Raw genomic sequence first — 18,141 nt, 5'->3', positions numbered from 1 at the left:
TTATGACTGCGAATTAAAGTCGTCGAAGCTTCATAAACCAGTCTGAAGTAGTAGTAGTATAGTAGCAATGGTCAAACTTGCCTCTGCACAGTGTCCGTCGTACCTGACTAAGTTTATATAGCTTCCAGAGAGCTCGGACTATAGTAAGCGATACAAATTGTTGTGTTAGAGTGGCTCTTTTTTTCTTCTTCTTCTTCTGTTTTACCGATTTACCGAAGACGCAATAAATCCTCACATATATTGACCGTTAAATGACGTGCACGTTAGACCCTGGCACCTAGCAGCAGAGAAATATTCTGGGTCTGACATAGGACGTGGTGCCCAGCCCGGCCTTTCTTATACATCTATACCACCTACCAAAGGACCAACACGGTACTATTTCGCTCATAAAAAGCTGTTAGGGGGCGGAAGAAAAGGTGACATAACATTTTTCGTCAACACAGACTCGTGCCTACCGGCTTCTTCTTCTTCAATTTTTTTTTTTTTACAATCTGCCTCAATCGTCTTCACCTGTGTGCATTCGAGCTTGGCTCTGTCGCATAACGTGCGTGTTTAGTGGCAATAAATAGTGTTTAGGGCCTACACACACACGGCAGTCTCTGCAAGTATGGATGGCAACTTATCGGGGTTTAGGAATGAGGCTTGCCGCATTTCTTCAGGATGTTCGGGAGGTTTACCCAGCGGATTAAGAGGACCTTTCATGCAGGTACCGACGGAGGGCGAACGTTTGCTTCAAGGGAACGGGGACAACGGATCTCTCCTTCATAAACAATCCCCCACAGGACATTTCTCTCGGCCTGACTGCCGTTTCATACAGCCGACAGGGCCAACCTCTAGTCCAGTTGGAAACGAGTCCACACCGCTGACCGGATTCTGTGTGGACCAAACCAAATCTATGAGATCGAATCAAACTGGGTCTCTCCACTGTCCCTCCGTGGAATTAACGCCCAACCCTTATCAAGACGCCGCCCACAGGATGGGCCTCACTACTACAGGGCACCAGATGCGTTATCCTGGCTCCCCGGCACAAATGTACAACGCCGCGGCAGCGGCCGGCCAAACGGCGAGCCAATACGCGCCGCATCTCTCCTACATAAACTATCCATCTTATGCCAATCCCGCAGCAGGTTATCCATTTGGAATGGCGGGTGAGTTTAATCATCAATCTTTCGCCTTATTTTAAAATCTTATAAAAACATGTTTTCAATTTAAAATATGATGGATATATTTACTGGAAAAATCAAAATGTTGTAATAATTTCGGAAGCCAGCATGGAAGGAGGTTCTATATCTATGTGCACTGTAGTGTTGGTGAATATATACATAGTGAGGGCTTACCGATGATACAATGTTCACGGGTATATTTATACACTGTGTTCGGGTTTTTGGTTAGGGTCTAGATTACTTGACTTTCAAGCAATAATTTTATTTTTAATTCCCCGCAAAGAGAGAGAGAAAGAAACTAAATAAATAAATAAGGAAAGCAAGACAGACACACAGATAGACGGACAAACAGACAGACAGACAGAAATAATAAAGATTAATCCTTTTGAAAGTAGTTGGAATTTCCATAGACCATTTGCTGGCTGGAAACTAAAAACATAAAAAAGAAAAATCCAAGTTTCCTTCCAAAAGTAAGATTGAATATAATTCAGAATACAAATTATGATATCATTTTCTAAAAAGATGGAAATTTGATTACTCTTCAACATAGGCTAGATATCAAAACATCGATGTATAATATATTCATCCTGATTTGTCTTATAACCTACCCTATACATGTAGCTTCAATATTTAAACTATTATTATTTTATTATTTTTGTTTTAAATACTCGTACAACTACCATTTTTTATTGACTTATTATTGATTCCAAAATTGAAATAAAAAGCATGGTCTGTTAGTATTGTAGTTATGACATCGCCTGATAGATTGTCTCTTTACATATAGCTAGGAATTATTTTATTCTTTTTTTTTCACGGATGAGAATATAATTATTATGACTAGTTCGAGTACAGATCAACAACAACAACAAATAGAAGAAGACTGTTTAACAAAAGTAGAAAATTAAAACAAGTGTAACTCGTTTCATCAGTCAAACAGATTGTGGATTCTTCAAACAAGAAAACAAGAGGCGAAAATGTGAGATAATGTTTTAGTCAAAGTTAGATATGGTTTCCAATCCAGTACAGAAAAGACGCTCTGAAAAGGTACAACACATAATGGTATTAATTTTGTTTATCATAAAGTCAGAAAAATAGAAATTAACATAATTAAAGAGACTGTAGAATTAGTTATTCACATGTTAAAATAAAATCCTAAATCCTACTTGCTATATCAGGAGAGTAGGTATATGTTTGGATTGAAAGTTGTGGTTGCAGAGAGGGGTGGGGGGGGGGGGAGGTGATGGGATGTGGATGGGGGTGGTATAGGAGCAGAGACAGAAGCAATGACATCGTAAATCGATTCAGTCTCTTGTTTGAATAATATCATCACCGACCAATGACGCACATGGCAATCTTTTTAGTTTAACTCTATACTTGTACGAGCAATGCTAAAAGTTTCTTTTTCATTTTAGCAAAAGAACAATTGTCCTTTGATAAACTTTGAAAATGTTAAGTTGGGGTGAGTGAAAGGACCATATGGTGCTCCATATGTGTTTTCTTGTGACGTCACAACTTTCTCACTTTTTTATTTTGTGATAACTTAAAAAGTATTCTTCTTTTCATTCGGTACTTTCAAAGTCGTACCAGAGCTAAAGTGCTTATCTTATTGTTTTCTCTATCCTACTACCAGCAAAATATTTCATGAATTCCTTATTCTTTTTTTTTTTTTTACATAAGACATAAACACCTTTTTTTTCAAGAGATACTTATAATTTTGTACACACAACCCGCATACGGCAAGGTTGTTTGCAAAACACTTCTGGTTTTTATTGCTTACAGAAGGTCTGGTTTATAACGCTACAATTTGGGTTATGTTGTCCTTATAATTTACAAAGGTCATTCTACCTCATAGGAAATAATTCTTTCGTGACCTTCACCCTGCATTTGCCCCTTCTCGTGATTGGATTGAGGCGGGAGGAGAAGGGGAGGGGGGAGGAGGGAGGGAGATAGAGAGGTGTAGGGGTTTCTATTGGGGATCTGGATCTATTTACTTTCCTTCGTTTGTCTTTAAATTATATCATATCCATTAATAAGTTGAAAACAAAAATGAAACATCACCTCAGCCTCATTTTATTTATTAAATAAAAACATCGTTTAAATACAATACCCCTCCCCGACCCCTTCCCCTAACACATTAAACAAGAAATAGAAAAGAAAAGAACACTATTGATAATCTTCAGTCGAGTTGGTTTGGTATATTCCTTGTCAACTATACAACTTTATTCAAAGCTCGGAACTAAAGTCAACCAATATATATTCCTTTCTTTCATATGGGTAAAAGAACTTTCAAGGAAAACAAAACCCGAATAAATAGAAACATTCTAGTCTGAAGACAATGCCGGGGAAAAATTGGTATTCGGTACCCAAGAATTTAGGTAAATTTGGTACATAACTGAATAGCATGGTGTGTGTATGTTGTGTTATGAACATAGCAGACGTTAGACTCACAATTCCTACAGTATAGCTTCGCTGTGAAAATCTCAAGGTCACCCGGCTAGACCGTTACAGCGTGTATACAAGCCCAGACAGTTGATTTTGGAACCTTGTGTCGATGAACTTGTAGGTACCTTTTGGCCAGAGATTCAAACCAGGGCATTTCACAAGGGATCTTGGTACATGTTTCATATACTCTAGCGTCTATGAATCGAGGATAGGAAATAGGGAACCATTGGCCAATCTGTCCAAATTTTGCAAAAACGAAGAAGCAAAAAGAAATAAAGAAAACATAAACTATTCGAGTCTGTATTACTTATTAATACATGTGAGTTGTACATTACTAGGATTAAACATATACACACGGAACATGGTGTATGTTTCCAAAAAAATATGCAGTCAATCAATTTATATAGACTATTTCCATGTCATTCATCTCAAATTTATTCAAAACGTGAGAGAAAAATTTAAAAACAATATATGGAAATGATAGAAACGGATAAACAGAATTATTGTTTTAGGATTTAGATAAAGTAACAATGTTTGCCAATCAAAATGTTATTTTTTCTTATAAACCGTCTCAAAAATTAGACTTTGTAATCAATTACTAAAAATAAATAAATACTACATTGATCATATTGATAGCAGTGCGGGGAAAAGCTAAGTTATTTTGGTAAACAAATATATAAACAAGAAAAGAAAAATATATGCATAAATGATATATAAATATATAGATATAAATATGAATATGATAGAAAGTTAAATTTTTTCGAGCAAAAAAACAAAACAAAGATGAAGTTGAATACCGCTCAAAATTGCTGATAAATTGTTACAGGTTTTGTTGTTTTTATATTCCCATTGTTTTCTCGACAATTCCTGTATTTTATTTACTTATAATTAAATGACGAATATGAAAAGAAAAGGGAATATTTGTAAAAATGTAAATAGAATATTACAAACTTAATTTTTGGTCAGTATATCCTCTTCTCTGTTCCTTGTCTTTTCGAAGAAATATTAATAGAGAAACAAAATAGAGAAACAAAACGCAAAGGGTAACAGATCAAAAAAAAAGAATTGTTTCAAGATATCACTGTCATTCTGTGAAAAGTAAATGTTAATTTTTTATTCGTCCATTAAGTCATGACATTAATATTAAGAGTTCGCTTTCTATACCGGAAATCTTGCAAATATTAAATATTTGATTTTACATAGCCCTGTAAAAACAACAATTAAAACAGGTACCCAAAACGTAAGTTTCAAGAGATTGTCGAAAAGGTTTCTGTATGAGACGCAGGCACTTATCTTAGTATTTAAATTTAATCAGTGTAGCTTATTAAGAAACTTTTGATAAAGTATTTGATTTCCTACGTCTCTTTTTCACCCCTCCATTTATTGTCAAGTTGTTTCCATTTATTGTCGATTATTCCTTTATTATCATAACGTGCGGAAATTAGGTAGAAATATGAACCCCCAAAATTGAATAACATCGACAACGAAGGTTACAATATATTAATGTTAATTAGACAAAATGTCCCTAAAATACCGAAAATTTACTATTAGCTTTTGTAATATTGTATTAGGCTTAAAACATAGAGATAAAAAAGAGTATCGTATTCACATCGCCTGTACAAAATGCATTAAAGAAGCCGAGGGAGTGAGAAGCATGAGTTGAAAAATATATTCATAACTGTAATTCAAAATAAAAAGAGAGACTTATTTTACCCATTTTTATTATTAATTGACTTAAGGTAAGTTATGAAGTAGCACCCCTCCGCCCCATAAAATGCTTGTTTTCTCCTCATATCTTCATAAGGGTTGGGTAGGGTAGGGGATAGGGATAGTGTACGATTTTACTTATAGATAGAAAGGAGTATTGCAAGAATAATAAGCATTTTTCTAATCTACGATTGGGTTCATAGCGAATTTATTGGAGTATTTACATAGCCTTTATTATGGCAATCAAATGCATAGAAGCTGTGATTAAAGATTTATAAATTGTGTGAACGAAAGGGGTTTATTTCTCATGTTGAAACTTTGAATTGAAATTCGAGTAGACCTCTCACCATATAATAATTCCATTTTTAAAATTTTTGGTTAAATTTAGTCTGCAGACAAAAATGTCAGAAGCTTAAATTAGGAAACAAATTATTAATAAAAGAAATAAACATTTGTATTTTTAATCTTTTGGTTTTTTAATTTATCTTTTAAAACATATGTTGACTGTGGTCTACATTTTATTCTGAAAAAAAAACTTTAAAGAGAATCGAGTAGAAGCGAACACACATTAACTTCCAACTATTTTTTTTTTATTACAAACGTTTACGATATTAAATATGAACATCTGTGTGTATTACTAATATTTTGTAAACAAGTTTTCGATGCTTTTACAAGAAATGTTAAATGATTTTTTTGAACTGCACAACATATCCTCTATGTATTGCAGCAATTAACCACCTTTTCCGCTCTCTAACAACCCATACGGTACTATCAAGATTCCCAACTTTATGCCACGCCATTATTGAATAACGTTGTTTTCATTTGTAAAGGCAAGGTCGTTTCAAACGAAATTCACTCCTTCTTCTCGTTAAACAAATTACAAATATGGAATATAAATTTTAAATACACACTTTAAGGTGAAAAGCATATTCATTATTGATATAAATAATTAACAAATATCACTTTCAAACTACAATTCGGTTACGCGTTAACATTGTCACTGAACCGACTTCTACATACCGGCGTCACCTTCTCGTGGAACTACTACCTTAGATATGTAGTGTTAAGGTGATGAGTTTCAGCTAAATATATATGCAAAACCCATCATTTGAGGAAGACATTTTGAAGTACCTTTTAACCTCTAATTTAAATTGAAAAGATTATTACAATATTATAAACCTTCTTTTAATTTTCTTCGAATTGAAAAAGAGTATGAATTCAGTATTTTTTTTAAGGTGGATTTTGATAAGTCGATACAGCTCGTTAAGGTACTTTTATTATTGTATTGACTCGATATAGTGTATAGGAATGTATTACAACGTCCAACGAGGAAATAACAGTTTACCTATGACTCTCTGAATGACTATAGTTTCGTCAGCCGATATTTGTTTTCGTTCACTCGAAATCAATACTGATGTTTAGTGTTGTATGTGTTACTTCATCGAAATTAGCTATTAAGCAGAAAGCGTTAACTGTCTTTGCATGTACAGATAGGGAATTGAAATGTTTTGCCAAACGTAACTTTTGTGTTTTATTATCATTTGATTTTTTTATTTATAAATATGCTATTTTTCGCATGATTTAAACATACCCAATTTGTGTGTTGCTAAAGCAAGGTTCACTTGTAGAATAAAGAACATTTGGATTTCATAAACTATTTCGGAAACTACAGCCTTTAACATGTAGTGTGATGGCCGACAAATTATTTTAATTTCTGAATAACTCGACAATTTTTAATTAAACCATCCACGTGGGTTTCTTAAAATAATTGAGAAAGGAAGGAAGAAAGAAAAGGCATGAAGGGATCGTATGGCCGACTCCTTCCTAATATACAGGAAGTAGTAGCGGTGTAATATAATATAATATCATATTAATGATCTCAACCCTGCAGAGTCTGTTCAACCTGTATAAGTCATACTACCATGTATTAGTATGGGCCTATGCTGTTATTTGATCTTGTCGGTCTTCTTTCATCTCTGATCTTAAAACAAAAGCTGCTATCTCATTCCATATCTAATAATATTTAATATTGTAATAGTAATTAAGTAATAATCTTATACAAACAAATTGACAAATATATTTGTTTTTAAAACTAATATAATTAATAATGAAACTAAGTGTATTGTATGAAGCCCTTAATTAGAATTAGAATAAATTTTAAATTCGTAAAAGATAAATTTACAAAATATCATTAAACATCCTCATCAGATCATGATCAATCTTCATTCAATTGTTTTCAAGAATTAATGAATTCATTCAGTAATTGAATTGCATGATTGATCAACTTGGTTGATTTAACTATAAAGTCATACCGCCTTACACTGCAGTCTATATTCCAAAACCATACACCTTTATTTTTAAGTAGAATGCCGGTTTAAATGATAACTTGCAAGTGGCATGGCTATTCTATCGCTCTATTCATATTAGTCATAACAATTTATAATTTTATTATCAAAATAACTGTCTTTGGTGAGAAACAAAACGAGGAAATGAAACCTTTCTTTTGAATATTTGATAACCTGACACATACTAAAATTGACTAACACACTCACATGTGTCGCCTAAGCTCTACCTAACTTATCACTTATTTGAACCAATTGTTTGTTTTTAGTTTAGATGTTATTACAAGATTTGTTATACTTTTTGATCTTATACCAGAATGATTTTTATAACGCATAGTGCTCCTTGACGCTGAAAGAAGAATATTTAGTCCTTGCGTAAATTTTTTTCTTCTTAAAACAAAATTCAATAGAAGCTATTTTTAATTCGTACAATTATTATCACCGTTCCCCCCCCCCCCCCTCGAAAATCTGAAAGTTAGGCACAAAGACATGTGTTTTCTTCAAACATAAGTTTTTCTGTTTGTCTTTGTGGGTGGTTATGATGTTGAAATCTTGACGATTTTCGATAATCGTAAAAATTAGTTTTCAAGAATGCTGTTGCGTAATACATCCTTTAGTTTGTTAACTATATTTTATTATACCAATAAAAATGTAGGCTATAGTTTCCTCTTCGATTCGCTATGCTGTCCCACTGTACAGAGGATAGAGAATTCCTGTGCTCCAGAGTATTTTAAATTTATTTCATTTTGGTTATCATTACGATGTCAAAGCATCCCGATTTTCTTGTAGCCTATTAGGAGATAACTTATAAAACCAGCCTTGAAAAAAAAGAGAAGGGGAGGCCCGAAATTACTCCCTGTGCACCCCCAAATGTGTTCAAAAACATCAGTTTTGAGACATATAAGCAAGGTGATAAAGCACATACTAGATGTTTAAGCGAAGGTCATCTTGTTTCCGCTGGTCAACAGAATATAGATACCAATCGGGGTGACCCAACGGACCCCTTTATATACCATCTGTCCTGACCGCGACGGGTATAAATCAATTACCGAAGTGTGAAATAGGTGTTGAAACGACGTTTCATCTGCTATTGTCTTTAAAATTATTGGATACGGGCTGATGAAAAGATGTCATATTGATCAGCCGGTATCTCTTTGAGTCATAACAAACAATTGATTATTGTGGTCAGGTGTAGAATTTGGTAGAATTTTTTTTTAGGAGACCAACTATATCCAGCATATTTTTGTGTTTTGTTGCCAATGAAAGAGACACAAAGAAAGAAGGATTTGGGGGAGAAGAAAAAAATTATAGCGACAAAAAAAAAAAAACAACAACAGGAAGTTGTTTGGTTTGATCCGGGTTATGTCATATTTTATTTATATATCTTACGCGGAGGTTTATGTAAACATTAAGCCAGTATACTTAATTTCGAAACTTATATATGATAGCAACTTAATATCCTAGGTTAGTGAATGCTACATAAGACATTGATATAATACAGCAGGTCCAATGCAGTTATTTATTGACCAATGGTTTCACGAACAAGGTTAATATTTCAAATAAGCAAAACGATTATATTTTGTTTCGGAATATTCAGAAAGGTTATTCGAATCAGGTCAGTGACGTGCTATTCGTTATGTATAAAGAGAGCTAAAAATAAGGAGAAAAAAAAGGAGTATAGCTTAGTCCTGTTTCAAATATTGATGTAATACTATGAATAACATATATGTAATTATCCGGTTTGAATGTATGAAAATATCTCTCTCTCTTCTCCAACTATACGTTAAAATACAAATAAATATTGTACCGGCATTTCATAAAATAACCAAACATTAATATTATTAGCTTATGCATCGTGTGGGACGAAAGAGGGGGGGGGATGTTTCCTTATTTGCTGATCAACTGATTCTTGCAATCTCTATAAATCGATTTACTTAAACATCCACGTAAATATTGTAACGGTACTAAAATCACATTGATAAGACTAGTCTATGTATCATTGCGAGTAGGGGAGGCAGTGGCTGAGTTTGGGGGGGGGGGGGTGGGTGGGCGGGCGGAGGGAGGAAGTTCCCCTTCAGGTCCTTCATGTTTTAGGGTATTTGTCTATTATGTCTATAGACATTGTCTTTTTATACTTTTCAAAGGAGTAAGATGTATGTCACGTTCTTATGCTGTATGGTATACGGCGGGTACTATTCCTACTTAGTATCTTGTATGGTCATTCCCGTCAGGCTTTATAGTCATGGCACATATCCCTATATTACGGGTGCTTTTATAAAAAAAAAACAGAAGAAATTTACTGTTGCAGAGCAGGCCATAAAAAGTCTCTTGAAACCCTCTATTAGTTTGGAGTGAAAAAAAAAGTAAAGAAAAAGAAGAAAACAGCATATATTTCTCGGGGTACTCGGTTTTTTCCTGCGGGATAACGACAGGTGTGTCATTGTGTACTAGACAGTAAGAGCGCGAACGATATGTGGATCTTGGTAAAACTGGACGGTGCGGTCTGCATTAGAATCACTATACAGAAATAGATGCCGAAAGTGGTTATATCTGAGATTAGAGGAAATTAATTAAGAACACGATTAATGAAGAATACAAAATGGACCCATTTATTAATGTCATTGTTGCTAATTGGGGTATTTAAATATATACATATATCTAATATATATATATATATATATATATATATATATACAATCATCCTCTCTTATTTTATGAAATAAACAAAAACATAATAATAATAAGATTTCAGGGATGAAATTAGGCAGAGTTTTAGTCTTTAAAGTGAGCGCTAGTATAATGTTTCTATTTAACCTAATTTACTCCTACAATTAAGGATCATTTGGTGAAGATATAACTATGGTAGGTGTCTTAGATTGATCAAAATCCAACCATATTTTGAGCTTGATAAGGAAAATTAGATATAAAATGTGATAACCAAATGGGCTCAGTCACCTTAAAAGTCTACTGTTCCTTCGTTTGTTTTACTTCACTATATTATCTTGAACCTTTCTTCCGACATTTCCTTGGAAGATACCTTATTTTAAGGTATTAACTTATAATAATTATAACAGTCACTTTGTTTTTTCATTTTCTTATAATATTAATCAAATTTGGGGGATCTAATTGTTTAACATGTTGGTCTTAATATTTGGTTTCCTCATGTTCAAATTAATGCTTGCTTTTTTCCTTCTTCTATTTCTTTCAATAAATTTGATTATCGCCTTAAAACATCTTAAATTATAAAACAAAAACACACATTTTCACGAATTTTGGTGTTAATAATAATAATAATAATAATAAATTCATTACAAATATTCAATCATCATATGTATGTGTCTATTCTGTTTAAGACACAAGATGCCAACAGGAAAAAAGAATGAATACGCTAATTTTCTTTGATTAAAAATTAAAATATTTAGTCATTTTTTTATACTTTGTTTTCAGTAAATTCCAAATACATTCACATCGTAATTTCATTTACTGACGTCAATATATTGATCTATATTTCCAACTGTACCATACGTTCAAAGAAACAGTTGTAAATATATGAAAATATGAATCGTACAAAACGTTAACCGCTCAATATGATAATATCTAAACATAACAATTACCCTTTCATTTTTATGATATCTTTATAGTACTGTATACCTTCAACTCGAGATTATGGAATGCATAAAAATGACATGTATTTTTCTTTATATGGTCCATCGTCTGCTAGAATACTTTATATACAGTACCTGTGACCAGTATAATAGTTATTTCTGTTTAAATAACCATCTTTAATTTAGGAATGCTAATCGCTAGAATAAATACGAATGCCGGAGATATGCTCAAATTTGTTTGATTCCAAAATAGAAGGTCAAAAAAAAAAAAAAAGGTCTTTGCTCCTAAAATGAGTTTTAAATATATGTGTGTCATGCAGCATACGTTCAACCCAAATAGCCATCAGAAGTTAGTTGAAGATATGAATCAATTATTCTTAAATATATTTGTTTTTATATATTATGAAATGAAAATTAGGTCTAGTGTGTTTTTTATGACAATTTAATAGAGCACTATATATCGTTACTATGAAAGAAATTATTTGTTTGCGACATGGACTAGTTCATAAATTATATTTTCATAACGCCGTATGGGATCAATTTAAGTCCATTGAATACAATCCAACTGGAACCAATTAAGAGGGGAAGGGGTTATGTGTTTGTGCTCTGACGCCTTTCATATACGGATTTCCATAGACTGACGCGTCTGTTATTTGCAAATTTAATTTCTTTGCTAAAGCATTAACAAAAGCAACATCAAAATTATGTGTATATATATATAAAATTAAAATATATAAATGCTGAGTTTATCTCTTTAAAAATCAATATGGTCGCGAACCTAAAGTTGCATAAATTGACAAGTGTGCAACTTTAGGGTGGGGGACCATTCTTGTCTGTTTGTTGCATCGAGATAGGCTACTCAAACTAAAAGACCAAATATGAGTCATGTTAGGAACTGGTATTTCGAATATATATACCAACCAGTCCTATACTTGGGATACAAACTGGTATCCATTTCCAAGCTTCCCATCTTTGTAATTGTTTGAAATCAGATAAAAGAACAGTGGCATGGTGGATTATGTCAATTAATATATCTCTTTCAATGGTCAAAGATAAAATGACCTCTATCTGAACCTTTTGAAAAGTCAAAGTTAAATACTTACCAGCATTTTTCTTTTAATATTTTTTGTACCTGTAACTTTTGGAGCCAAAGTAAAGAAAGATAACTACAAAAAAAAAAACACAAATTTGTTTGAGGTTATAATCAATAAATTAAACTATTTCAATATATTCCTGAATTTTTTATAACGTGAAAGTAAAATTGTCAAACGCTTAATACAGGTATTTGCACACACGCACACACACACACAAAGTACCGTACTCAGCATAATTTTAGGAATTTCATTGCAAAATTAATCTGGTTTGTAATATGATTACTTTTTCGTATAATATGGTCAACGGTGTCATGCAGTGGGGGGGGGGAGGGGTGATTATTATAGATTTCTTATGAGAGGAGTAGGCTACAAACAGGAATTATGTGGGGGGTGGGGGTGGGGGTGGGGATTGGGTAACATCGAAAGTACTAATCATGTAAAAGAACACCATTGTCCTGAAATTTACTGTAAATTTCATACAAATAATTGCTTCTCTATACACGGGGCCCAATCTATAAACCTAATCTTGAAGGGTGTGGTGGAGGGGGGGGGGGGTAGGATAAGCGCATAACATCACACGGCAGTTAATTCCTTTGCTGTATTAGGAGTTTATATTAAGATGAGAAAACGCAAAGCGCACGCTTGCATGGACATTCCCCCCCCCCCCTTTTATTTGAAAAGATAACCTCACTGGAACCGTTTGTATTTCGTACAACATGGATATATTTGGTTCATTCTGTACGGTTACACCTTGAATTTTAGAATGGAAATATTAAGAAGAAATTTCATTTGAAAAATGTATTTCTTTCCTTGAATGAACATAGAAAATAAACAGTTCCATATTTCTTGAAACAATGTCCAAATGATTAACAGTTGATTAATATATCCATACGGTCTTGCAATCTCTTTCGTTAGTTTCACATAAACGTTTAATTTTGTAACACCTCGATATTATCGACAACATTACTATTGTCGATAATCAATAATATCCAAATAATCGATAAATATGTATTCATGTTTTCAGCTAAAACAAACCAATAATATCCAAATAGTTTTATTAACCAAACTTACAACTTTGTGAAGGACAGGCGGTCGTGTCGCCTTTTACTATATTTCTGGTCGTATCTGTTTATTACTGTAGCTGTTTATTAGTTATTAGTTGACCATACCCCTCATTCCTTCAGTACTCGAACAGTCTCGTGAGAGGGTCATGCGGGGTGTGAGCTAGTTGGTGTTGAGGGAGGGTTGGTGGGGGGGGGGTATTATTGTGCCAGAAAAGGGCCCACAATAACAGCAAATTCAACAGCAATATATATCTATGTACACAGACAACGGACCACGGCACAACCACATTAACAGAACAAAGAACACTTTTAATTACTGCAAAAGCAAGCAATTACCCATGCCTGATCTGGGTTGGATCCATGGTTTTGTGCCATTGGAGTCGTTACAGCCGACTCCCATTGAAAATGAAATTTTAGACTTTTCTGAGGGTATTATCAATACTATAAATAAGCTGTATAATTATAGAACAAATATTCTATCAGTAACATGACGGCCTTGTTTTTTTCCTTTCCATATACTTATTATTCATGGTGGAACATTTCAAGCGTGTTTTTCTAATGTGATGTAAACGTTATATTTTACGTCTTCCGTCTAATCCCCAATTGAATTTAAGGCACATACCCACTTTTCAACAAATAATAGCTTTGTTTGTCACTTAATATGCTGGTTCCATATTGGTTGTAAATTCTGGATATTCATAAAAATGCTTGCATGTGCACAATAAAAAAAAGTACATCAGTTTCAAGAGTTACAGGTACCTACCTGTTGCTGTATAATGTAATCAACATAAGGCTGAAATATTTCACATTTCTTCTTTCCAAGAGAAAAAAAAAATAAAGAAAAAAAAATCGTGAAATAAATATAACGAACTGCATATAACTTGTCTATATTGGTATTTTAAATAACGTTAAGATTATTCTTCATTATAAAGTGTTGTGTCATGTATAATTTAATCTCTCAAGACCATTCTTGTTTCTTTTCACAAATTAAAGCAAATGACCATTTTATGCCTATATGCGTATATAGTTTGGTTGCAAATTTAAGTTTTAACAAACTCAATGACTTTTAATCAAAATAAAATAAGGATTGATCAAGCTAAAATATCTACTTGATGGGGTTTTTCTTCGTCATCATGAAATGAATTTATACATAACGAACTTCTATTCTTAGAAAAAACTGTTCATATTTGTGTCAAACCAACAAAACTTGTTTTAGATATTTTCAATAATTTTTTTAATTTGCTTTCATACTTAATTTTTTGTAAAGTATTAGTAAAATAGGCTACTTTTAAGCATTCTACAAACCAAGCCAAAGGTATAGCCTTTATCTCACGAGAATGTGAGAAAACTGTTTAATTGATACTAATTTATCAACAGACCAGGGTCGTTAGTGTATTTACCTCAGTCAATGGAACCCGTTACTTATCTCTCTGCAGTATCTTGCTTGATTTTAACTGACATAAATGTTTTGAAATTTCTGAATATGAGACAACTTTCTATATCATTTTATTTATAGTTTTGATTTACTTATAGGCGCATTTCGCATGGTTGTTCTTTTTCACCTCGCTGATTTGGCGTAATAAAGCGCCTTGTTCATTGACATATAATATCGGGCAAGGTGTGTGTGTGGGGGGGGGGGGAGTGACGTGGTTCTTGTTTGAGGAAGGGAGTAGGGTGTGGTACGCCAAGGTAATTCAATGGGAAGGGTAAAATATATTAGTTGTGACAACATTCAGGGACAGATTATTATTACGTTTAAAGGAATAATTTTCAACTGCTATCTAAGTTTTGCCATCATATCTAAACTCTAAAAAAATCGAACATAGAACAATAAAACAAAAATGTACCGATAAATATATATATATATAATGCCAAAAAACCAAAACATTGAATGGGTAAAAATAGGGACGTAAACAGTGACATGTAAACAATTTAACTTTTTTAACGATACTAAAAATTGTTTTCGCAAAATATCTTTATGTCAGAGTTCAAACGTTTCTATGTGATGGATGTTTCGAATTTTCTTTTTTATTTGAAAAAATTAATGGCCCATAAAACAAAAATCAGTTTATTTTTGTTGTATGCTTTCATGTTACCAGATAAGTTTTGTGGGTCATGTTTCAAATGTTTGAGATATTTCTTTTGTTGTCGATTATGAGTTAAGGAATACGAAAGCAGCAAAAAGCGAAATATGTCGGATATGCATGGAAAAGTATAGTGTATTGACTACGGTCATATAGTTTATGCCTATTGATAAATGCATCCTGTTTCTGGAGCCAGTTAGGACAATTTCCTAATGCTAATACCTCTCTAAACTGTACTCCAATATCATGCTCTCAAAGCACTGATATTGTCAGTACAAACAGTTCCTAACCTTGATCTGATAGAAACATGATATTCATACTGCTCGTACTGACAATACGATTGCTCTGATGCGGGATATAACACTACAGTATAGAACGAATTGTCCCATCTGGGTGGTTTCTGAAGTAACCGATTTGTATGTTAAAAGCAGAGGCGCCAAACGCCTGGTAGGACATCGAAGACAATGACGTCACCTGATCCCCCTTTTTTGAACTTTTCATGTTTCCTGAAGTAGCTTATATCATGAAAATTAAACACACTATTCATTATTCTATATTTTCACAGGTCCCCCTCCATATTTACATTTTCCCGGACCCCGGGAATGTCATCCCATTTCACCCCACTGCACCCGCTCGTCTGTTTTTGGTAAAGTATACTTAGACACTGGCGAAAAATATTGTAAAATGATAGCTCTTAAATTGATTGTGATAAATGTCTTTTTTTCGAACCTATAGTAAATTCCGTGATACTGTGATTTCAAATAATGAAGTAAATATCGACAATTTACAATTTTTTTTTGTATGAGTTTAAATGCTTATATGAAAGAAGTGTCTGATCATGAAATAATCGAAGTTATATTCATGCACAAAATGATCACGTGTTTTGAGGAATTCTCTGTTGGTTAATGTTAAATTATTTTTTTGCGATCAAACATATAACAACTGTGTCAAATGTTTTGCCCAGCCGGCATGTTAACTTTTCCATTTTTTCCATGACAAGAAAGAAATACTCTATATTACCCCCACCCCACCACCCCCCATAAACCCCCTCGACTCCAGGAAGACATTAGGAAGACACATTTGAAGTGTTAATTTCGTTACAATGAGAACAAGTCATACAATACATAAGAGGAAAAAAAATAACAAAAATATATACTTTTTAAATGTAAGGGAAAAATAATAAGACCATACTTTGACATCGGGAAAATTTCCTTGTTCAATAAACAAATAGAGCCATATGGTAAGAAGGATAATAGCAAAGTTATAAAAGCCCCACCCCCCCCCCCCACAAAGTACTTTAAAAAAAAAACAGACAAAAAAAGACAAAATCCTATAAAACTTTTATTAAATATAAAAAGAAATATTCACCTCTTGATAGAAATTAAATACATTTTCCTACCAGTATACTACTAATAATTCAAATTCTATATTTGAGTCTTAAGACATGATAAATGTTAAAATGCATGTTGAGTTTGACTGCAAGCGTTTATCTACCCCCCCCCCCTCCCGCAGATCAGGCTGCGTTATATACACACATTAATGGGTATCCTTCTTCTTACAATATATGTGTATTTTATTTTTTGTTAAGTTCTCCTTTAATTGCCGGGCTATTGATTCTTTATTTAATCCCTTACAGAATCATTTATGAACCACAATTTAATGTTTTTTTCTTTTTTTCATTTGCATCTGTAGTGGACAAAAACAACAGATTATGTTTTTAGGATACCTGTTCTTTCCTCTAACATCTATGAGACTTGGGGTTCGTATAGTGTGGCAACGTTTGCGGTAACCCCTCAATGTACAAAATGAGGCAACTATTGTATCGGTATAGGTCTGCTTTAAACGTGTTATTATCCTATACAGCCTAACGTTTGACACTTGTGACTTTTAATATGGTAACGGGGCTTTTGAAGGTTTTAAAGGCATTTCCTTGTGACGACGATACACAATTGACGAAGCAAACACAATATTATATTCCACAGATAAACATGTGCGAGGTGAGAAATTTCACATTTCAGACATATCAACCTGTTTTCAATAATCAACCATATTCACATATCAACTATAATGACTAAGGGATCAAGGGAAATCTAAAATATGCAATGTGAATAATTTAAAGAGAGCGAGGGAGAGAAAGAGAGAAAAGGATCAAAGATTTTAGAGAATTTCCAAACAATTTCAAATATAAAACTTCCAACAATTACAATCTGGAAGAATTTTGCTACAAAGTATTTGAAACTGATTGTCTGGCAGATCTCATGTCTGTGAAAGAGTTTACTACAATCTATGAAAATAGCTTGAATCGATCTCGTTAATTCTACGGGTCAGAGGAATTCTATACAATCGAACTTTTGCTTAAACGATGGCGCACTTCTTAATTTAATTTTGACCTGTAGTGGACCTTGTCTCCGACACACGAGATTGCAAATTCCTTGTTTTTTATGAATGTCTGTCTATCAATTAGCAATTTAAAGAGAGAAAAAAGATACTGTTAACGAATTGTTCATCTATACTGCAAAAAGCCTGTGAGCTAAATGTATAACAGTTATAGGGTCTGGCGTTACGATCCTAGCAGGTTTTAAAAAAATAACTTAAATGATTTTTTTTTCAAAAACAGACGTTTCCTTGTCCGAAAAATAA

At 33.2% G+C, this 18,141-nt stretch overlaps 1 protein-coding gene across 1 annotated transcript in view; it reads left to right on the top strand.

Moving 5' to 3' along the window:
* Positions 1-27: 27 nt before the first annotated feature.
* LOC139966297 (homeobox protein Hox-C8-like) overlaps positions 28-18,141 on the top strand; it is a 56,186-nt gene continuing 38,072 nt past the window's right edge. The window contains exon 1 of the mRNA XM_071969150.1: positions 28-1,148. Coding sequence (XP_071825251.1) covers positions 608-1,148 — 541 coding nt within the window. The 5' untranslated portion in view covers positions 28-607. The remainder of the gene's footprint in view (positions 1,149-18,141) is intronic.

The sequence above is a fragment of the Apostichopus japonicus genome, chromosome 4 (assembly GCF_037975245.1).
Source record: "Apostichopus japonicus isolate 1M-3 chromosome 4, ASM3797524v1, whole genome shotgun sequence".
NCBI classification, from domain to species: Eukaryota; Metazoa; Echinodermata; class Holothuroidea; order Aspidochirotida; family Stichopodidae; genus Apostichopus; species Apostichopus japonicus.
The sequence above is the reverse complement of the archived record's forward strand: the minus strand, read 5'-3'. Positions and strand labels throughout refer to the sequence as shown.